Consider the following 23,663-nt stretch of genomic DNA (forward strand, 5'->3'; position numbering starts at 1 on the left):
ATAAAGAACGTTCATATATTGTGAGCCTGTCAGTTGAACAAACTATTGAGATAGCCTGTATAGAGCTTGAGCAGCTTGTAATAAGCGTATACAGACCCCCAATGCATCATATGGCATTTTTTTTTAAATTATGGATGAAGTATTATTTAAAATTAAAAATAATCTTAATAACAATATTCTTGTTTGTGGAGATTATAATGTCAATTAATTAGTTGAATCCTGCCTGAGCACTAAGATCCCTATTTCGATGCTATAATCTAGTAAATTTATTTTTTAGAGCCAACTAGAATTACAGTGACTACATCAACCTGTTTTTATATATTTACCAATATTGTTCCACAGTCAAAGTCAATTACAAATAAATTAGAATCAGACCACTGTGGCCTACTAAGCACTTTTAATTTTAATTATAGTAACTTAAGTACAGTGTTAAATATGTTCCTGTGAACTCTAGTCGCCTAAATAATTTTAGAACAAATAATGAAGTTGCCTAGTTTAAATTATTGTGAGGACTCCAATGAACTATATGATTCTGTTATTGATGTTATCAAAGGTGAATATAATGTTATATTTAAGCAAAGTATTTACAGATAAATAAATCATTAGCTACAGTGATTGTGCACCGGTGGGAATTCATATTAGCAGGAGGAAATTATACTCACTTTATGAGGATAAATTTTATAATCACTCAAAAAGATTTGCTAACTGTAAAAAAATATTCAAAGATATTTATTAATAAAATCAAAAATAGCTCGGATAAAATATCAACATGGCAAGTAATAAACAGTGAGACTGGAAGAGACAAACCTCGAAACTTAAATTTTAGTTTAAGAATAAATGATAAAATCTTGAATACAGACCAAGATGTCGCGGATGCTTTTGAAAGATTTTTTTTGCTGATATTCCAGTTTCCACCACCAAGGCCCTAAAGTCATCTGCTCCTCTTGCTGAGTCATTAATTATGTCTAATGTAAAATAGAGTTCAAATTCACTCATGTTACTTACAATGATGTATTTAATGACAGCCTTTAAATCAGTAGAATTGAAAAAGCTTGCTGATCTTGATGGCTTTTGAGTTAAAATAATTCACTCCATAGCTGATTATAATTCTCCATACTTGGTTGTCATATTTAACTTACGTGTTGACCATGGTGTGTTTCCTGATTTGTTGAAGCAGAGTAAAGTTTTAGAGATTGAGCGTTTGGCGATTAAATAAAACAACTGCTTGACTGTGAGGAATATGTGGAAGATAATTTAATAGAAAGTTACATGATATATATACAAAATCCTTAAAACAGTTAACCAATTACAATTGTTACTTAAAAAATATTTACAAGTTCAGAAAATACACACCAATACTATAGTTTACATTTTGACCAATAGTGAACCGTTTCATTCAATAAGAATTGAGGATAATATTATGTGTTCTATCTCGCTCTAAAACTAATGCTATCGCAGTAAACCAGCCAGCGAGCGCGGGCTTGTGTAAACTCGCGTCGAACCTCGATCATACGATGTCAATGACCATTTATCACCTACTCTGTCGCTCATTGATTAACATTACATGAATAGTGATTGACGCGTCAGTCGAGTACGCTCGGCCTTGCTGTGCGGTTGTGTAACGCGAAGCATATGACTGATCACGTGAGTATATCTGCGGTCGTCGAGAGAACGTGACGATCGACGTGACTACTGGTGATCTGTATGATTCTATGAGTTGATGTTACAGCATTATGAAATGGTTCTTATCAGAGCTAATATTATGTTATATAAAATAAAATGTTCTTTTCAGAACGAATCTTTCGGCATACGCTTATTACAGTTATTATGCACGATTAATATTTCTACGATCTATAATGCTACGAAGGTATTACGTTACAAGTTGGATATTAGACATTTGTATTAATTGATATTATTGGTTGTACAAGCTACAAAGTCATTCCATTATTCAAAGCCGGAAGAATCCGACTCCACAAATTTGGACCTATATCTATTCTACCGACGCTAAGTAAAATATTTGAAAAGCTTATTTTACAACAATTGCTTTACCATTTTTATAGTAATGATTTAATGAGCACCAAACAATTTAGTTTCTCAAGGGGTCGCTCAACAACAGGTGCTGGTGTTGAGCTTATTCAGCAAATTTTTTAAGCCTGGGAAAATTCTCAGGATGCCGTTGGTATCTTATGTGACTTATCGAAGGCATTTGACTGTGTTCATCATGAATCTTGATCAGAAAACTACATCATTATGGTATTAATGGAGAAGCACTTAGCCTTTTGAAGTCTTATTTGGGCAACAAGGTTCAGAAGGTTGAGGTGAACAGTAAGAGGTCAGCTGGATCTCCCGTTACCATGGGCGTTCCACAGGGTTCGTTCTTGGGCCATTCCTATTCCTTGTATATAAATGATTTACCATACTTTGTACAAAATAAGAATGAGATAGTTTTGTTTGAAGATGATATTTCTTTACATTTTAAACTACATAGACAGCATACTTAGCTTAGCTTTTGATGACATGAACAATGCTAACTCCAAAGTAGTGGGATGGTTCACAACGAATAATCTCCTAATATCCTCATTGAGGTGAACAGTAAGAGGTCAGCTGGATCTCCCGTTACCATGGGCGTTCCACAGGGTTCGATTCTTGGGCCATTCCTATTCCTTGTATATAAATGATTTACCATACTTTGTACAAAATAAGAATGAGATAGTTTTGTTTGAAGATGATATTTCTTTACATTTTAAACTAAATAGACAGCATACTTAGCTTAGCTTTTGATGACATAAACAATGCTAACTCCAAAGTAGTGGAATGGTTCACAACGAATAATCTCCTATGAATTTGGCGATAAAGCTTAGTTCTACAGCATGCGCAGTTAAAAAAATTCGGCAACTTATGGATGAAAATACCGCGAGGCTAGTCTACTTCAGCTATTTTCATAGTCTGATGACATAAGGCATTTTACTTTGGGGACATGCTGCCGATGTTAACACCATTTTCACACTGCAGTGTGCCGTCTATAAATTAGGACCAAGAGTATCATTAAGAAATAAATTTAACGAAATAAAGGTCTTGACTTTGACATCGCAATACATATATGAAAACCTTGTTTATGTAAAAAAATATTCGTTTTTATATTACTTTATATAAAAATTCGTTTGAAAAAATTAGTGACAATGATAATGTCAATACTAGAAATAGGGATAGGCTTGCTGGTCATTAGTCGACTTCCAAAAGTCACAAATTAATTCAGAGGTCTATGTATGTTTTTATAATAAGATCCCTGTTGACATACCTACAGAACTTAGCTTTAAATGAATATAATTCAGTGCTGAAGAAAAAGTTGTATACAAAAGGGTACTATAAAATATCTGGATCTAAAGAACCCTTGGAACTGAACGGCTGGGCTGTTACGTGTCTGTCTCAGTTTGATAAATGTCATTATAGTTATATAATTTAAATATTTATATTGTTTGTATGTTTTTTAATCAATCATAATATGAATAATAATTATGAGTTATGTTAATTGAAAGAAAATGGTTAATTGTAAATAAAGGCATTTAGTAAGTATTGCGTAATATATAGATGAACATTATTTGTTATTCGGTAGATTTCTTGTGACAGACATCGTCATGCTCGCTCATAATATGCCTCTGCTTGTGGCGGCGACGTGGGGCGGGTCGTTCCCTTCCCTAAAATATGGTTGAGGGAGGCGATAGCTGGTCCATGCGTCATGCTCGTGAACGGGCGCTACTTGTGGTGGCTGGGTGATCTTGCTATCGGGAGGTCTGGTTCAGCTTTTTTTTTTATTTTTTCCGATAATTAATTATCTTAATGTTCAAGTAATTATATATTTTATTTAATAAAATGCTCGCATAATGCCTTTATTTATTGTATTAGATAAATGAAATACTACATAGTTATTAATACGTATTAAAAAAATATAGATTTAAGAAAGAAAATAAGTAAATTGAGATAAAAAATAAAACAATATATTGAGATAAAAAATAAAACGATATATTACCTGATCCTTAATAGAGTTCTGACCGTAGTTTTCACATAATATTATTGAAATTACTTTTGTAATCTCTTAGTAGTATCTTGAACCAACATGGCATCAAACTGGACTTACAGAAGCGAACAAATTGTACCTAAATGAGTAAAGAAATTTCATTCATTCATAATATTACTTATCTTTTGTTATGTTATGGTATGAGTAGAGGGTGTTTTTTTAAGCCCGATATAACTTGAAATTGTAAAAAATAACACAAAAAATTAAATTGTAATCAAAATTTATTTTTTATTCGAAAGATCAATACGTGACATTAACATTTGAAAATGATTTCGGGCATATAGGCACCGCGGCTGTTCTTGACGAAGCGCATTCTGGGCGTCCAATTTTGGGCCACTTTTTCGAGCACTGCTGGCCGTATGTCACGAATAACACGAACAATGCTGGCCTCCAAGGCGTCAATTGTTGCTGGTTTATCAGCATAAACCAGTGACTTCACGTAGCCCCACAGGAAATAATCGAGAGGTGTCAAATCGCACGACCTTGGAGGCCAATTGACAGGTCCATTTCTCGAAATCAAGTTATCGCCAAATTTTGATTTCAATAAGTCGATGGTTGCGTTCGCCGTATGGCACGTAGCGCCATCCTGATGAAACCACATCTCCTCCGGATCAATGTCATCCATATTTTCAAACAAAAAATCATTGATCATGGTGCGATAACGATCTCCATTGACCGTAACGCGAGCTCCGGCCTCATTTTTGAAGAAATAAGGTCCGATGATGCCACCAGCGTGAAAACCGCACCAAACGGTGCATTTTTCTGGATGTAATGGAGTCTGTATGGTCTCTTGTGGATTGGTCTCACTCCATATGCGGCAATTTTGCTTATAACCAAACCCGTTAAGCCAAAAATGCGCCTCATCGCTGAACACAATTTTGCGATAAAACAACGGGTCAGTTGCCAACTGCTCTAGAGCCCAATCGGCGAAAGAACGACGCATATAATGGTCTCGTGGCTTCAATTCCTGCACCAGCTGGATCTTATACGGGTGTAGGCCGAGATCTTTGCGCAAAATTTTCCACTTAGTGGACGGACAGAGCCCCAATTGCTGCGACCGACGACGAATCGATAAATTTGGATCTTCTTCCACACTTTCGTTTACAGCGGCGATATTCTCTTCACTACTCACATTCCTTCGACGTGTTGGTGTTGTTGCATCCTCTAGAGAGTATGTGGTACGAAATCTATCCACAGTTCGACGAATGGCTTGTTCAGATGGACGATTATGTACGCCATAAAAATGACGAAGTCATCTATAAGTTGCGCGAATCGACGACTGATTTTCAAAGTAAATTTGGATAATTTCGTAGCGTTGTTCAAGCGTGAGTCTATTCATGATGATTTGTCAGAGAATACTGAAACAAATAAAAAAAAATGTTTTATCAAAATTTAATTTTTTGTGTTACTTTTTACAATTTAAAGTTCTATCTAGGTTAAAAAACACCCTCTACATGCTTTTCGTTATTGTGTTTACTTCATTTACATTGCCAATTATCTGTTGAGTATGTGACTTTATGTCTAAGATGTAATTCCGTTAGGGGTAGTTTTAATCATAATAATAATATGCAAACACCTAAGATTACTCCTGTCAAAACTATTGCTATCCACAGTCTAAAAGGAGTATGTTCCTTATACTACTTCTATAGTGTTATTGTTCTAAGACGCACGTAGTGTTTAATTTCTCTTTGGCACGTAGTACAATATTTTGTCAATTGAGAAAACACAGAGTACTTTACGTTATACCAAAGAGTATTAATTTAGTACCTAACTACCTACTATATACCCATACCTAATAAACAATATTGTAATTTGTAATGTAAACTTGTAAGTTGTAATATAAATGTAGATTTAATGACCTAATAATTAACGTATTAGTCACTATATAAATAGATTGACAGTGTTGTAAATGCTGCATCTGTAACGTAAAACATATTTTGATGTTTTGATAAATACGTACTTAATTTTAATATCTATTAGTCAGTGACTCAGACAGTTGAGACTTGTTAGTTGTTTGTGGCTTCGCTAACTGCATCCTGTTATCCGTAATCAATGCCCTACATTTTGATTAGAGGCAATTTAGCTTCTTACGGCCACAAAAACCCTTGGCGTGTTTTGGTTTCTGGCCTGAAAGGTAGCTACTAGCTGTTTGATAAACCTTTTTAGTCTTGAGCATATTGTTGATAACACTAGTGTGCGCTAAATGATAATAGATAAATGTTTATCAAGAGAATGTAATGACATATTTATTAATTGTTGGTAGCTGGAGATATAGAACAACTGAAAAGATTTGCATGTGGAGGTTATTCTGATGATTCAACCATTGTCTATCTGCAACATCCATGTGTGATATTGAGTGCTTTAGAAGTATGTATTCTATTACCTTATTACTACCAGTCTTTACAAAATTTATGTTCTGTTATTCTGTAGTCATTCATGGTCAACCACCAAATTTTGAAGTGTATTTTCCTAATTGGCAGTGGTTTCAATATAAATCATCAAGATTGCAATTAAGATAATCTATAAATATTTTCATAATTTTAGGTCTTAGGGTATAAAGTGGTTGCTTCTAGTTCTACAGCAGTTAAACAAGATTACAATGAATACATGTGGACAATGAGAAAAGAATTTTCAGAACCAGAACCTTCAATTATTGTAGAACAAGATAACATTACCAACTTCAGTAAGGAAGCATTACAATATCACCATTCAAACAAGGACGAGGTTTAACTGTATAATTGTTTACTTTAACCCCTTATAATGGACACAAAGCACAGTCAAAATGTTTCAGGTTCTAACTTAGCCAATATTCCAATGTCAGAAGATGGTGCTGTTTATATTGCAATAAAAGGCTCTTTACATGCTAATGATTGTTCAGTATTTGGATTGGGTGTAGATGAAATAACAGCATTGACTAAGCGATACCCTGGCTCTGGTGCTGTTGTGAATGGTGTTACTATGAAAACAAATGTTCTTCAACTCATTAATTCTATGAGTCAATTGGGATATAAGGTTGTCTCAAGTACTGGTGAAGCTGAAATTACTTGGACCTTACAAAGGGATATTTGAGCTGTGTTTTAATTCTAATCAATTATTTTGTTATCATCATTTTAATAAATATTAACAATGGAGAAAAATTGTTGTGATCATGATTGTACTGCTGCAACTGCAAATAGTTCCGTTTGTCAAACATTATCAGAAATGGATTGGGAAAGGGGCATTTGGAATGCAGGTATGTTTTTATATACCATGAAAATTATAAAATGTCAATTTTGATTTAATATGAATATATTTTGTTTGTAGCATTCTCTGGAGATATGTCAAGATTAGCTTATTTGATTAATAAAGCAAAAAATGTAGCTGAATTCGTCAATACTCAAGACAATGCTGGCTATACTGCTCTGCACTATGCAGCACGAAATGGTCACTTGGAAATATGTAAATTTTTGTTAGAAAATGGGGCTTTAATTGATATCACAACAAAGAGTGGAAAAGCAACACCTTTACACAAAGCAAGTGCAGCTGGTAAGCAAAGTACACCACTAGATTTTGACTACCCAACATTAAGATCCGACAATGTTATATTATAATATTAAAGAAACCATGAATTTCATTTGCTTTTCTCCTGGTAACTTCTTTGGACATTAGATCTTTTGAAGAAATTAATTGGGCTAGATCATAGGTTCTCAACATGGGCGATAACGCCCCCATGTTGGCGTTGAGACTTTCGGGGGGGGCAGTAGAAGACCCAGAGAAAATTAGAGGGCATTGAAATGGCGTGGGTAGATTAAAAAATATAGTCTAAAAAGGCAAAGAAAATACTCTAGAAAAAAACATATTCTCAAAGTGGACTGTGAGCAAAATAAGGTTGAGAAACTACGGGCTAGATAAACATGTTTGCTTTTTAGGGTTTTTTTGCCATAATCGCTATGCTTGGTGCGTTGTCAATCATAGTTGTAGTTCTCTTCTGTTCTTTGTATTCCTTAATTGCCTTTTATAACACCCACTGGCAGATGGTGTAGTGCTATTTTGGTCCGATGCACTTATAATATTGGTTTTAGTTTAATCCAATTTTAATAACGTCAAAAAAAATATTTTAACATGATAATAATATTATTTTCAGGTAAAATATCTACTGTGAGATATTTGATCGAGTCTGGTGCAAACCTTCAAGTAAAGGATGATGATGGCAAGACTATACTTCACAAGGCTGTAGAAGGCAAACACATTCACTTGATAGAGACTTTGTTAGCTGCATGCCCACAATTACGTAATATGAAAGATAACAAAGGATTAATTCCTAGCCTTAATTAAAAAGTTAACAAATTGTCTTTGTTATTTAAATCTAGCACCTAATATTTGTGTAGATTTAACATATCACATTGTTATTAAAGTTATATTTTCATTTAATGTTAATCACATTTAAATACAGCATAAATACATATGGGCAAATACATGAACTGCCTTTTTTAATAATAATATGCATTCATGTACATATGTTGAAGAGAATACCTAGAAAAGGGATTAAATTAGTATTTTTATTGAAACAATATGTATCATTTTTACTTTTATTTATGTTCCAATCTTATAAAGTACTTATTTACTATCTGTTTGACTAGGACCAAAATCATCAAAAATATGTTCTACATTAGTATTATAATATTTTGCCATAGTGAACACTTACATGTGTTAACAATAAAATTCCATTTTGAATATATACTTTATACTTTTTTTATTATTCTACAGGCCCTGGATTCAAGCCTTTCTGGATATATGAGTCTATGGATTGATTGTTGTCATAGTGATAAACACAAATATATGTGTGATATATAACAATATTACTATTTTTTAATAGGCTAACATATATACAATTGTTTATAAGATAATATAATATTCTTAAATAAATAACTGATTCAAATACACCATAGTACATAAGATTTTTTTAGAATATTATTTTAAAGTATACAACAGTGAGGAATATAAAGTAACTATTATTTTCTAACATATTAATATTTAGTATAATAATTTAATGTTTTAGGATAGTTGTGTAGGAATAAAATTATTGTTTTAAATATTTGTGTATACCACATAAAGAAAATTCCTCCAAATTACACTTTGTACCGTCTACTGTATTAAGTGTTGCAATAAATTTTAAAACTAGTATTAATGTTTTATTTTTCAACTGTTCAATAGTTTCGACCCCTCACATTCGATATTAAATTCATGTTGAAACATTAGAAAGCTCTTGAGACATTTTGGTAAGGGTAGTTGTGATACATAACTATACAGTGGTTTACTGTGACAGAGCATTCTAATCTTAAGTCTGCAGAGGTCCAAAAGATTTAATGGTTCCTTACAAATAACTTGGTGCAACCAGTGGGCTGTTGTACCTTTCTTATGTTGTGATGTTCTATTGTCGGGGGAGGGTAGATAGTGTCCTGCCTTTATAAGCAAATGTGCAAGTTTATTTGAAGGTCTTCTGCTAACAATCGATAAATTATCTAAACCACACGACTGTAGATCACAAAAATTAACATCAGCACCGTGTCTTATCAACGAAACAGCTACATGATCCCTGCAATAGTTTTATCAATGTTAAAAAATGTGACAATATTAGGACATCCTAAAATAAGAATTTGTACATTGTACCAGGCCTATCTCACTCCCCGTCGTATCGAAATCGAAAACACGTGCGGCCTTTGCTCAGTAAGCCGCATTTATCACGGGAAGTGTTCCGAAGAGCTGTTTAACCTGATTCCTGCCGCCGAATACCACCTTCGCACGACACGCCACAGGGTAGGATATCATCCCCACCATCTGGATGTGTGGCGGTCCTCCACAGTGCGGTTTTCAAGGAGTTTTCTTCCACGTACTAGCCGTGGAATGAGCTTCCTTGTGCGGTGTTTCCGGGACGATACCACATGGGTACCTTTAAAAAAAGCACGTACACCTTCCTTAAAGGTTGGCAACGCTCCTGACACTCCTCTGGTGTTGCAAGAGAATGTGGGCGGCGGTGATCACTTAACACCAGGTGACCCGTACGCTCGTTTGTCCTCCTATTCCAATAAAAAAAGCCAGCCAATAGGGTATTACGAGCGAGCAGTGACGCACGGGCAAACTTTGATGTCACCTACTTCATAGATCCGACCGATATTTTAAACATACAGAAACATAAAGCAAAGCATATATAATGGTCATTGCGATCCAAATTTATATTTTTTAAGCTTCCTTAAGACGCAGAAACAATCTAATTTAAAGTGATTATTATTATAATGAAATTACCATTCATAATAGCTACCTATTTAGTTCCTTTAAACTAAGTAGGTGTGTTGAAACACATACATTACTATCTGCAACTAATGTAGGTTTGACAACGAAAGAATATTGATTTAAAATTACGATTATTAAAAAATTACTATTTATATTATAGAAAAAGCCGAGCTATTTTTATAAGATGACCTTATACATAAAGAAGTCAACCCTAATGTCGTCACAAAAGGTAAGAGTCACATGATAGAAAGAGAGCCAACATTTAGGTGAATAAAAATGTAGGTTAGTAGCGCTGTGTGATCTGAAATACACCTTATTGTATGACCGCAAGAGTCCTTATTTCATTAATTGATTTTGTAGAGTAAGACTTCCGTACTTGAACTATTATATATTATTTAACTATTGTACTAAACAAATTATTTCGTGTAAAAGTTTACAAATACTTTAAAGGGAATTATTAATCTTATTATGATTTTTTATATGATTGAAGATTGATATGCGGAATGAATCTCACACAAGCTTCTACAGCTTAATTACTTGATTTTAAAAGTCAAAGGGAACTATTACCTTTCATCCGTGATAATTCCGGGTCATCATGACACATGGGTAGACTCAAAGGAAGCGAGTACAATAAATACATCTTAACAGTTAATTGATTAACTCAAAAACTGCTGAATTTAAAAACTTCACCTCCAGAAAACTACTTTACCTATTACCAATTGGCTGCATATTATTTAAACAAATTGAGAAACCTTTGAAAATTGTTAAAATGCAACCCAAGGTATCTAAAGTTTTGCACTTCAAATATTTTGGGCATGAGCTGGGAAAACTTTTGACAAGATATAAAATGGGTTACATTTTCTGGATTTTTAATGCAATGTTAATGGCTGGTTGTATGTTCCCTCGGGATCAAGATAGCAGGTTGACAGTAACCATCAGGCAAACTACAAGTTCCTTCATCAACCTTCCAGGTAACCCACAGACCTAATAAGTGAAGGGCGAACACATTTAGACACCATATTAGGAAAAACCAATCAGTGATTGTTGTCATTACTGCGACCACCGAGTGACTGGCCACTCCCTCAGTTGTGAGTCCTGCTCCAATAGAGAGTGTGATGTAATTAGCTCACAATAATTATTATTTACCATTGTATAAGCAATGCCCTGTTGAGTGCAGTATCTCCTGTCAACGCAGTTGAATTTAAATCAATTTTATAATCAAGGAAACACATCAATAGCTCATCAAAGTCCTTGGGACATTTTATGCTTTCAATAGCGATATGCAATGCATTTTCACCTGTTATAATATTGCATGCATTTACATTAGCACCTGAAAAAATATGTTGTATTATTTAACGCTTAATCATGAATGAATATTAGGCTGAGAATATCAACGACATACCATGTTGTAGTAGAACTTTTACAATTTGTATTTGTGACAGGCGCACAGCTAGCAATAATGGGGTGTAACCAGTGTCGTTCCTTAAATTAATACCACCACCATGATTGACAAGCATTCTGACAATTTCTTCCTATAAAAAAATATGTAGCTGCGTGATTTTTTTTTCATTTAATTCTATTTTTATGTGATTGAAAGTGACAATGATCTAAATTGCAAATATTGAAGTTAGAATGTCTCACGCGCCGTGTTACGTCGTGTTGCTCCACCATCAAGTGATGAGACGAGGAACCTGTTCACCTGTCCATCACTGAGTAGTGCCACTCAGAATTAGGAATATCATCTTTGATTACTTTACAGTTTGCTCTATTAAAAACAATATACAATACGTGGAACAATATTTTGGATACGACGCAGATTCCAAAATATTGAGTTGTTTAGCTAGGCCGGCAGAGCGGAGCCGCTGCACAGTGACGTCACTACATTCACTCATAGCGGCGCTCGATGTTAGGCCCGTGATCCACCAAAGCGGAGAGGAGAGGAGAAAAGCCGCGGAGTTGTCAGGTTATTTCCACCAGAGCGGATAGGTGATGATGTGTTTATAGCAACGCTTTTTGGTGTGCGATGTACGGGTTTTTTTAAAATGAAAATAAGGGACGAGACGAGCAGGACATTCAGCTGATGGTAATTGATACGCTCTACCCATAACAATTCAGTGCCGCTCAGGATTCTTGAAAAACCCAATAATTCTGAGCGGCACTACAGTTGCGCTCGTCACCTTGAGACATAAGATGTTAAGTCTCATTTGCCCAGTAATTTCACTAGCTACGGCGCCCTTCAGACCGAAACACAGTAATGTTTACATACTGTTCACTGTGTTCAATTTACTGCTTTACGGCAGAAATAGGTGCCGTTGTGGTACCTATACTCTAGCCGGCTTCCTGTGGAAAGGAGCATCCCACTGGGAGGCTGGTAGAAGGCAGTAGGGAAAAGCGCTCCGCTCAACCCGACACAAAATTCTATAGACAAATGAGACATCGCCTCTCCTCTCCACTTTAGTGGATACCGGGCCTTATGACGTCACGCAGCCATTGAAATATGTAAATAATGCGGAAACCAAAATTATTGTAATTAATACCATTCGCTTGGTTTTAGTGCAATAAAAGATAGTGTATTTCTCTAGTCAAATAAGCTATACGCTCACTGCGACCAGTGTTAGTCATATGGAAGAGCTACTTCTCAAAATGGAGCGGGTGAGTCTAGAGTTTGGATTAAAGATTAACCGCAGTAAAACCAAGGTGATGATTGTAGATCGATCCACCAATAACTCGCCCGACCTCACGCATACTAGGAACTGTGAGGTCGTGCAATCTTATGTATATGTTGGTGAATTCATCTCAAACAATGGAGGATGCATAGATGAAGTAAAGCTCCATTTGGCGATAGCAAGAACTGCGATGGACAAATTGAAAAAAATATGGAAGAACGGAAACAAAAAAAGCCACGAAAAGTCGGCTCGTCCAAACATTTGTTTTTCCCATATTTTTGTATGCTGCAGAGACGTGGACGTTGCGACAAGCCGAGAAAAAGAAAATTGATGCTCTGGAGATGTGGTGCTGGAGGAGAATGCTGGGAATTTCATGGACCGAGTTTCGCACCCACATCTCTATTCTCCATGAACTTATAGGCATTATACAACGCCTTTCGGTGTTAATACAGAGCCGCATTCTTAAGTTCTTCGAACACGTCTCCCGGCGCGAGATTGAGTGCATTTAGCGCCTTGTCTTGCAGGGCAAACTGGAGGGCACCAGAGCGCGAGGAAGGTCGCCCATGCGATGGATCGACCAAATTAAGTCTGCTGTCTGGACTGCTGGGCGGTCCATTTAACGAGTGCAGCAGACTGTCGGCGGCAGGGAAAAGTGGCGAATTCTCGTGGACCGAATCACATCTGCCCCAAAAGATTTCACTTCGTGATGACCACGACCGCTCTGTCAAGAGGGTAACGACGAAGAATAAGCTATACGCTCATAGAGTTTCAATTGGTTCTGTGTGCCACTGTAGTGTCGCTTGTCATGAGTAATTTTACTAGGAGGTACTACGGCACCCTCCACACCGCACAACAAACAGTAAAGTGCGTCGCTGTTGGTTCTCACCCAGGCGGCATCACGGGCACGTTATTTCTACTACGAAATTCATCCTCATACCTGACCCTGTATTGCATTGTGTAACAATTTATGTGAATGTGTTATTCTTGCTCCAGATTTTAGCAGTAATTCCACAACATTAGCATATCTTTGCCAAACAGCTTCACACAGTGGGGTATATCCTGCAAGTAAACAATAAATAAGACCAAAAAAGTGTGTGCATGTAATCTTTACGCGCGATTGAAGTAAAACTTAATTATAATTAAGTTTAGGAATAATTAACAGATACATATATATACTTTTTTTGCATATCTGAAAGCTCATAGACAAAATATGTTATTCTTAAAAAATTTAAAGACCGCTAAATATATACTTGCATTAATTATAGACGTGTTACTAATGAATAATTAAATAAAAATAATTAAATTATTAATATCACACATATCAATCTAACGTTATTATTGAATATTAACGAATATGGCTCTATGGGCTAGGACCTTTTGCCTGTCCGATGGACGAAGAAAAATTAACGCATGTATCTCAGTGTGACGTTTGCAAAAATGTCGCAAACGTCACACTGAGAACTTTTATTAATTATTTATTACAAAGTAGTCATAAATGAACAATTACACTTGGAGATTTTCAGAAAATATTACTGAGCAATTTGAAACAATTTTTTAAACCATTAAATTGTAATGGTTAAAAATTGTTTCAATTATTAACGTTAATTCTGTCAGAAAATTTTCTGAGTTACCCCCAAGTCACGCCTAAAGAAGTTTAACCTCAAAATCTTAATTTTTATGAAAATCAGTGACAGAACAAGGAGACGCTCGGCATCGGTCAAGCGACACTCGAAATGGCGTGATAAATCGGTAAAGACATACACAATGAAGCGACGTCTCCCCGCAACGCCCGGTGAGCGAGCCATTCACAGATAACTGGGTCTCCGACAATTCGAGCTGCTCTGCATTGCACGCGGTCAAATGGATCGAGCTGATACTGGGGTGCGCCAGACCAGAGATGACAGCAATACTCCATGTGTGATCGGCCCTGCGCTTTGTATTGAAGTATTGCCGTGCTCTATTAATGACGCCCAGCTTCTTCGAAGCCAATTTGGTTTTGTCCTCCAGATGGCCACGGAATTGGCAATCGCTCGATATTTCGAGTCCCAGTATTCCGCAACTAGGCGAGGCTTTAAGGGAAGTTTTGGCGAAGAGCGGTGATACGATAAATGGTTTTTTTAGTGGTAAACGCGCAAACTTGATTCTTCTGCGGGTTAAATTGGACAAGGTTCAATTTACCAAAATATTTGCTGTCAAACATATGGAACAGTCTTTCCAGTAGTACAGTATACAGGTCAGTGGTCCGAACGGAAAGTGAGGAACAACACAAGCCTCTAGTCACGTTTTTCTGAACATATGGAAAATTCAGGAATTTAAAAGAAATATTATGACAATTCAAAAGCGCTTTGTTTAAGCTTTATTGAGTTTGACTGTTTTAATTATAAATTTTAATGTTTATTTTAATTTGACTTTGTGGTAGTTTGGTGACGTTCAATAAGTGATTTGAATCGTATTTTGAATAAAAATATTTGAATTTGAGTAATTTTTATATCGTTCAAATAAAACTCTGCTATCATTAAAGCAATTGATCAGCTTGTGATCTGTTCAGACAGATTAATATTATGTTAGAACCAAAGTCCGAAAATTTACAGAATTAATTAACGATACAGAAAACTGTCACTGCATATTAAAAAGAGTGTTATTGGTATTGAATCTAGGTCGATATTAGGATGTGCTTTGTCAGTTATTTTGTCATGCGCACAACGTGATTGGTTTGCGGCATGACATGATTACGGTTACAGCGAAATACTATCCCACAAAAAAGGCAAAATTAATAAAATCTGTTAGTTACTAATTAAATATTTTAGTTTTGTTACTGCCTACAGTATGCATAATGCCATCCCTCAAATAAAATAAATTTTATTGTATTTTTAAGCAATTGGTCTACTTACACGTGAAAAGTGATTCAATTCCCCTTGGGACGAGACACGTAGACTTAACAACACAACAGACCGTATAATGGTGGGCACCCTAACAGGTCACACATCACTAAACAAACACCTTTTCACAATCGGCGTAACGGACAGTCTTAAGTGCAGAGTCTGTCAAGCCGAGGACGAAACAGTCACTCACGTAATCCTGGAATGTGCGGAGGTGGCCAACCAACGGGCAAAAACCTTAACTAATACGAGGTCGCTCCAGGAAGTCTGCGAACACTCCAGGAATGTACTGAACTTCTGGGTGGAGCTGGGCTGGTTGGAGTAACTGGCCAATACTGCACGCAAAATGGACCCATACTAGTGGTTTATTTGCGGAAACAGGAGCCCCTATACCATACCATACCCCTTGGGACGACGATCCGTATAATTTCTGCACCACTTTATAACAAACGAATGTATTTTAAATCCTTGTTTCATCTGTTTTAAAATCTCATCTGACAGGGATTCCATCGTACTCACTCGCCTAAACAAACTGATCCGAGTGCCCATACAGTATGTAAGCCCTGTCCACTAACGGTATAGTTTCAGTTGCGCTATTTTAAACCATCAGAATTCCTTCCACAGTTTATATGCGTATGAAATGCCTAGTATAATTAAGTATGGAGAACTTGAACTAAGCACGTACTTCTAACTTATTACACGACACTAACAACAGATATAACGATATATCTTTGCTCTCTTCGTAGAGGTCTTCCTTTGGGTTCACACGAAGACGCCATTTTAATTTGTTACTAGCACCGGCGGAGAAAGTCGATGATTTTAGCACTTCACCCATTTCTTCTCTACAAAAACTAAAATTGTTTATCGTCCTGAACTTCTAACTGAACTTGACCACCTTAACCTCCTTATAAATTTTTTGAACCCCCAGTCCTTCCCTTGCACGAATCTATAATCACCACTGGATTACTACAGCTACTTGTTTACTTATTTAAAAAAACAATTTAAATGATATACCATGTATTTCTTCGCCATTGACATTGGCACCAACAGATATAAGATACTTGACAACATCGTAGTGACCTCTGCCTGATGCTAAATATAAAGCTGTTCTCTCATTCGTATCTCTTGCTTCATAATGCGCACCGTTACTCACCAGAATCTTTACCTGAAGTACAATACAAATCAAATCAAAAATATTTTATTTCTTACGTTAATTTCATTAAACTTTAAATATGTCATTTATTCATAGCACAGCTCATTCGGGAGGCAGACTTTCTCATAGAAGAACCAGCAAGAAACTCTAGGGTTGCTCTTGTCAAAACAGAATGGTATTACAAGTTCTTATTTTCAATTAAATTTACAAATAATTTTAATTACAATATACGCGAAGTGATCCAACAAAATTACCACAAAATTACGCAATATATAAAATTTACCGTACCAAATGTCAAAAATGTAGATGCAGATGTTCTGTTTAAGGGATAGGTGAAAACCGGTGGAATCTACTATTATTTCTTGGCATAACTCTGGATTCCAAATCACAATTACAACAAGAGTTCTGCAGCGTACGCGGTTAAAAATTTTAAAGACATATAACTGACATAGATACGTCGCGACTTAAGGTTATTTTCATGGTATAATGTCCTATGGTATATTACTACGGGGTAGTAATAACCGATATTAATTCCGTCTTTGTGCTGCAGAACCTAGATAACAACCTAGGTAATAATTAATCACCTAGGTGATAAAGAATCTGTGAGAGCAAAATTTAAAGAAATAAACATCTTGACTGTTGGCTCTCAATATATTCTTGATAATGTTTTGTATGTATATGCACATAAGTGAATTTGCTAGAAACTATCATAACCATAATGTTAACACCGAACAGTCAACTGGAACAAACATAAACTTATAACGCCTACTACGCGGCTAAGTCGAGCAAGTAAGTCTTTTGTGGGGTGTTGTCTATACTTTTATCTACACCCATGCTTTAAAACCTCTATTAAAGATTCTGAAACAGTAAACTTATTGCCAACATTAAAACACCCAATGTTGTAATAACCATTCTAATAACCATCATCCAAACGAGTGTTGTAATGTTGTACTGAAATTCATAACAACACCCCTATGTTTTTTTTCGATCCCTTCATGCGCAAAGAGTTTCAACAGACAGCCACATTCTTATTGTTCGATGCGTGGTATCTGTATGAATTTCAAAAAAAGAACATTTTCGTTCGAACGCGCATTCCTCACTACCAGAACACCGCGCGCCGTAAAAGAAAAGTAGATTATTCGAATCCCCGCCATTTTTCTTCGATATTTTTATTATTTTGTTTACAAAAAATGAGTGATTCATTTTAAACGCTGAATATTCGAGCTGAATTTTAATTATTGCACCATACAAAATGTAAATTACTATTAAAATAAATAATTGTTTCATTAATACTTAGTTTATCTGTATATAATCAGTAATGAATGAAATAAGGTTACTACTAGGACTGGTGTTTTGATGTTAGCAGTAAGCTATCTGTTCCAGAATCTTTTAGAGGATTCATATACTGGGTGTAGATAAAGTCTTGTATGCAACTGTTGTTAATTAGGTATTAAAACATTCATGTGATACTATTATCAATCCACAATTGCATAAATAACTATTACAAGATCCCAGAAAATGTATTACGAAATTCAAGAGAATTGTTAAAAAACACAACAAAATCTGAATATCAAAACAAAATATTTTTATAAGCCTTAAGTTTTGACGTCCATCGACAGCCCTCAATGTCTACCTGTTTTAATTTTTTTATTTATGATAATAAGGCACGAGACGAGCAGGACGTTCAGCTGATGCTAATTGATACGCCCTGCCCATTACAATGCAGTGCCGCTCAGGATTCTTGAAATACTCAAAAATTCTGAGCGGCACTACAATTGCGCTCGTCACCTTGAGACATAAGATGTTCAGTCTCATTTGCCCAGTAATTTCACTAGCTACGGCGCCCTTCAGAGCGAAACACAGTAATGCTTACACATTACTGCTTCACGGCATAAATAGGCGCCGTTGTGGTTATTCGATACCCATAATCTAGCCGGCATCCTGTGCAAAGGAACCTCCCACTGGTTTTCCACCTGTTTTAATGTTAACTTATTTTAACAACACTGATTTCGAAACTTTTGAACCTAATTTTTTTACAGAGCGAAGGTTAGTTACACTAGCTTGCGTCGTTTTAAAACGTTACTTTAACAAAGACTTTATTGAAAAAGTACAGTGTTGTACGATGGTACAGGAGCCTTTCCCACTTAACTCACCACAAGAGGCAGGTACCTCATACCATTACCAATTTATAATATTTATATACATTTAACTTACCAGCTCTAGGTAACCTCTGGATGCAGCAAAGTGTAGGGCTGTCATTTTTTCATGTGTCTTGTAGTTTACGTGACTCCCAGCTGATAATAAGAGCTTCACAGTTCCAATATGGTTCTTAATAACGGCTGCATGAAGGGGGGTTAGTCCGTCTCCAGCCGTAACATCGAGCTTGCTTCCTTTAAGGAAAGTTAACTCTAATTAATGAAAGTTAATAAAGAAAAGATAATTAAAGAAAAACATTTAAAAGGGTATTATTGAGACTTCTTTTGCATCGTTGTGATTTGAAAGGCGATGAAACGAAAAAGCGACGGTAAAAAGAGACACACACATAAATTCACAAATAGAAATTTGAAAAACAAAATTTTATGAACGATGCGGGACTCGAACCTCTAGCGTTCCGTGCCAGTGCTCTAACCAAATGAGCTAACCGTTCGAGTGACGTATCGTCATAAAATCTTGTATGCTTTGTTCAACTCTTAGGTTGTGGATTCATCTACAGGATCTACTTTACAGTTCTGCTCAACCCCAATATTTGCATTTTAGGACATTGACTTGAGATGTCTCTAGGACCCCCACTTCTGGGATTTATTACACAAATTAATATTGAAAACAAAATTTATTTATCAATTATTAAATTTCGACGTCCCCATCATTCATAAATTTTGTTTTCAAATTTGCAAAAAATAACAAATAGCTCCTATATCCTGGTGTTAAGTGATCACTGCCGCCCACATTCTCGTATTGCAAACGCCTGTTTTTTGCAGTCAGATGTTGCTTTAACTGACACATCGAACCAGGGCTGTGATCTGCCACCGATCGGTACTACAGAGCTTGGTATAAAAATATACATGCCCTGCAGTATCACATCGCCTACTGCTATGGCGCAGGCACTAGGATCATCCGAAGGGAAAGAAACCTTGCCCCAAGGGTAGGATGCAAAAAAGGAACGCATCCTATCCGAATCTGCTGACTTGTAGTGCCAAACGCGGCGGGTCGCTGGTGGTCCGCGACGTTGGCTTTGGATAGGCACTACACTCCTGACCAGGCAATGGTGGGACGTTCCGATAGAGGCGTCGACAGAGACCTGGTAACAATCGGGATGTGTAGTCAGCAGAAGTTCTAATAAGGACGGCATGTGGCTATCCGAGAGCCGCGTTGGCGACTCAACCAATTGGGACAGACCATAAACCAATGCAAATTTATGCACAGATCGCGCTGCTTAGTCTGTGGCACGTGATCCAAGCCATACGGCATTGTGTCCGTTGAAATCAACCCAAGACTACGATTTCAGCGGAGGGGATCTGTGCAAGCACGACATCAAATGCCGCTTGAACGCAGCCCATGAGGTGATCCGTTCCCTACCCTCAAAATTGCCGAGACGGCGCGCCGTCGCCGCGGCAGCTGATCTTCTCCCTAACGTACACACATACCCCGATATGAGACAAAAGGATGGCCTCCGGTCCTCGACACTAACCTATGCGAAACATAGCGGCACTAGACCGTTACTACACGCCGGTATTCTGTACGAGTGTGGTAAGTAACCCGGACGAGTCTGGTCCGATTGTGCTGACGTCATAAGACGGCAGCGTGACTCTTCTACTTTCAAAAAGCCCGTAGTCGTCTCCTACGATACCCTTGGGCATGGGACTACCTTATTCTTTTTACGCCCCAGGGAAGCACAGGGCTAAAATTTAAAAATAGTAGAATCTTGTCTTAAAAAGTCCTAACACAAATATAATATATAGTTTTTTAGAAAAAGAAAATACATTACGACAGACATGTTAAAGTTTATGATTTACCTGCATTTATAAGTAGGTTTACAACATCTGTGTGCCCTTGTTCAGCTGCATAATGCAAAGCTGTTCTCATAAATGCATCTTGTTGGTTTATACCATTAGTAAACTTTGAAGCAGCTTCGATGGCAGCACCAGTATTCTCCAATATTGCTGCATACCACCTGTTGATATTGGAAATTGAAGATAATACAGGTAAGACCGCCTAAAATGTGGTAGAGTGGTTCCGCATTAAGCAAATTTAATTATGAAGTGTACTAGAGAAGATTAAGAATTATGCATGTGGTCAATCTATTTATATTTAATTAATTAAATTTAATTTTTTAACTACAGCTATAGATATCAAGGATGAAAAAATGCACCACCAGTGGGCTATTTTGACATGGACTGGGAAAAGTGTTACACATAATATGTAATGCTTAATGGAAATGTGTTTTTTAGAAGTCCTACAAAAAAGTGTGCATATATCTATCTTTTGTGTAAGTAATTATCACCAAAATAATGAACCCTAAATACAATAATAATTAATAATTTAGTGTCACAGGCAGCTAGTAATAGAATACTCACTAAAAATTATGAGTTAATTTTGGAGATACCTACATTTGGAGCATCTAGTTTGTTTCCAAGGGAATTGGCTAATCAGATGATATTTCTGGGTTTAAAAATGAAAAACCAACAAAATTTAAGTACCACAGATCATTTGATTATTTTTTGCTGTCTCTTCACTAATATAACCAACAAACTAAAAACACACCATGTAAAAATATTACAATACATTTTTGTGTCCAATAGTAAATATCTACAGGTCTTAAAAATCAAAATGCACTTAATGATGTGTTAAAAGAGATTCTCAGATCTAAAAATACTTAAGTGTTCATTGGTACATACATGTACATAGAGCACCAACTTTCATCTTCAACAGTAGGCGGAGCAACATTAGAAAAATCTTCATCCCACTCTAAATCAACTGGTGTGGACTCTAAGGAAGTACATGTTGGTGACCGTAAACGGCTCTCATCGCTACTTGAACCATCACTATTAATAAGAACAAAATAGCCCTGGTTTTTCTCATTCTTATGACTTTCACTAAATGTCCTTTCAGTTCTACTTTTACATTTGCTAACACTTTCTTCTTGATGCCCACAACCTCGATATTTCCTTTTGTGGGGTTTTACTGTTCTCTTCTTAGATACATTACTTTCTGATCCCGCCTCAGGTTCTGTTATGGCATCAATTAAGTTCTTTACGATGATAACATTTCCAAGCCTTGCAGCCTCTCCCAGACAAGTCTTCCCATGATTAGTCACCTTATTAGGATTGACACCTAAAATAAAATAGTCTTCACTTAGATCAACATTATTATAATCAGAACTGAATTGAAACTATTTCATAATTTACAATCGATGTTAAGAAAAGATCACAAAACTCACAGCTGTAAGATTACCTACTGTAGAACATTGTTAAATAAGTTTTAGATTTAAATAACAATGTAAAAGTGCATCCATATCATATACACTTTTATAATAAATAAATATAGATTGATTTTTTGCTACCTTCATAAATACACTGATTAACACCTTCAAGATCTTCAATGATGATTTTTGAGTATAAAATATCTTCTAAGTGGCTCATGTTGCAGGACCGAAATCTTATAAAGTTTTGTCTCGTTTATTTTAACATTAAGCATCTGAAAATACATGAATGATGATGAAATGAAATTAAAATTCAAAATACTCAGTTGTAGTAATTAATAATATTTATTTATATTGGAAAACTTATCTTACTTTTTTTTTGGGATTTTATGACCTGGTAACTAAGACCTTTAAGTCGAGCCTTTTATTATTATTTAAATATATATACGCTTCATTTCACAGTTCACTTATCACTACACTTTATTTTATATAGTTAAAATAATATTCTTAATATATTTATATAATGGTTTATTACTTCTTTTGTCTCTTGATAACTGATCAAGTGGAGGCGCGCGGGATGAAGAATCACATAAAATTTTTGAATCGCTGATTTCACTAGCCAGTACAAGTCTGTCAATTCAAAATGATTTACAGTCGAAAATAAGGTGCTCCACAGTTCCTTCATTTTAATTGTAATGTGGGCAAGTTTAAAACCTCTTAATAAGCTGTAAAAATTGAGCATGATTGGTGTAGAACAAAATTTGGTTTGTGGATCATATAGAGCAGAATGTACATAGTTACTCTCTTTACTTTCATTAGTATACATAACATAGTATTTATTATTACTTAAGAATTGTAGCATATCTAAACCTACGAATATGAATCCCCAGTAGCTAGAAATCTCAAATAAACAGCTAACAAAAAATATTATAACAAAAAAAACAACCGACTTCAAAAACACTATTCCAAAACAATAGATATAATTTGCACTAAAAAGTGTAGCTGTACCTACAACCAATAATATCAATTAACACAAATGTCTAATACCTAACTTGTAAAGTAGCATTATAGATCGTAGAAATAGTAATCGTGCATAATAACTGTAATAAGCGTATGCCGAAAGATTCGTTCTGACAAGAACATTTTATTTTATAACGTAACATTATTTAGCTCTGATAAGAACCATTTCATAATGCTGTAC

The 23,663-nt window shown here is 35.8% G+C and overlaps 3 protein-coding genes across 6 annotated transcripts; 2 read left to right on the forward strand and 1 right to left on the reverse strand.

The window, feature by feature from the left end:
* The first annotated feature begins 5,875 nt into the window (after positions 1 to 5,875).
* On the forward strand, positions 5,876 to 6,805 carry LOC126972886 (uncharacterized). The gene is made up of 3 exons (XM_050819998.1): positions 5,876 to 6,209; positions 6,339 to 6,442; positions 6,620 to 6,805. The coding sequence occupies exons 1-3, from the start codon at positions 6,128 to 6,130 to the stop codon at positions 6,803 to 6,805; spliced, it is 372 nt and encodes a 123-aa protein (XP_050675955.1). The 5' UTR covers positions 5,876 to 6,127.
* A 30-nt stretch (positions 6,806 to 6,835) lies between these two features.
* LOC126972879 (ankyrin repeat domain-containing protein 39-like) lies at positions 6,836 to 9,236 on the forward strand. 2 transcript variants are annotated; one of them, XM_050819989.1, is made up of 3 exons: positions 7,055 to 7,307; positions 7,379 to 7,600; positions 8,199 to 9,236. In XM_050819989.1, exons 1-3 carry the CDS (start codon positions 7,202 to 7,204, stop codon positions 8,387 to 8,389), a joined length of 519 nt encoding a protein of 172 aa, XP_050675946.1. In that variant the 5' UTR covers positions 7,055 to 7,201; the 3' UTR covers positions 8,390 to 9,236. The 2 variants fall into 2 exon arrangements, with proteins under 2 accessions (XP_050675947.1, XP_050675946.1); XM_050819990.1 differs by lacking the exon at positions 7,379 to 7,600 and having other exon boundaries at positions 6,836 to 7,307; positions 8,199 to 8,406.
* Positions 8,630 to 22,807, reverse strand: LOC126972784 (ankyrin-3-like). Of its 3 annotated transcripts, none has more exons than XM_050819827.1 (9): positions 22,628 to 22,807; positions 21,939 to 22,374; positions 21,057 to 21,214; positions 19,258 to 19,433; positions 16,905 to 17,055; positions 13,949 to 14,070; positions 11,748 to 11,877; positions 11,492 to 11,675; positions 8,630 to 9,650 (listed from the first exon to the last, which is right to left on the reverse strand). In XM_050819827.1, the coding sequence occupies exons 1-9, from the start codon at positions 22,680 to 22,682 to the stop codon at positions 9,254 to 9,256; spliced, it is 1,809 nt and encodes a 602-aa protein (XP_050675784.1). In that variant the 5' UTR covers positions 22,683 to 22,807; the 3' UTR covers positions 8,630 to 9,253. The 3 variants fall into 3 exon arrangements, with proteins under 3 accessions (XP_050675784.1, XP_050675783.1, XP_050675785.1); XM_050819826.1 differs by having other exon boundaries at positions 22,604 to 22,807; XM_050819828.1 differs by lacking the exons at positions 8,630 to 9,650; positions 11,748 to 11,877 and having other exon boundaries at positions 11,513 to 11,675; positions 22,604 to 22,807.
* Positions 22,808 to 23,663: the final 856 nt, after the last annotated feature.

This window comes from Leptidea sinapis, chromosome 27, assembly GCF_905404315.1.
Source record: "Leptidea sinapis chromosome 27, ilLepSina1.1, whole genome shotgun sequence".
Taxonomy (NCBI): Eukaryota; Metazoa; Arthropoda; class Insecta; order Lepidoptera; family Pieridae; genus Leptidea; species Leptidea sinapis.

Coding starts and splice junctions, on each gene's coding strand:
- LOC126972886 (XM_050819998.1), top strand. CDS start 6,128: ATGCCCTACATTTTGATTAGAGGCAATTTAGCTTCTTACGGCCACAAA. Junction 6,210..6,338: donor TTTGGTTTCTGGCCTGAAAG/GTAGCTACTAGC, acceptor AATTGTTGGTAG/CTGGAGATATAGAACAACTG. Junction 6,443..6,619: donor TGATATTGAGTGCTTTAGAA/GTATGTATTCTA, acceptor TCATAATTTTAG/GTCTTAGGGTATAAAGTGGT.
- LOC126972879 (XM_050819989.1), top strand. CDS start 7,202: ATGGAGAAAAATTGTTGTGATCATGATTGTACTGCTGCAACTGCAAAT. Junction 7,308..7,378: donor AAGGGGCATTTGGAATGCAG/GTATGTTTTTAT, acceptor TTTTGTTTGTAG/CATTCTCTGGAGATATGTCA. Junction 7,601..8,198: donor ACACAAAGCAAGTGCAGCTG/GTAAGCAAAGTA, acceptor TATTATTTTCAG/GTAAAATATCTACTGTGAGA.
- LOC126972784 (XM_050819826.1), bottom strand. CDS start 22,682: ATGAGCCACTTAGAAGATATTTTATACTCAAAAATCATCATTGAAGAT. Junction 21,215..21,938: donor AGTTGGTGCTCTATGTACAT/GTATGTACCAAT, acceptor CAATATCAACAG/GTGGTATGCAGCAATATTGG. Junction 11,676..11,747: donor AAAAGTTCTACTACAACATG/GTATGTCGTTGA, acceptor ATATTTTTTCAG/GTGCTAATGTAAATGCATGC.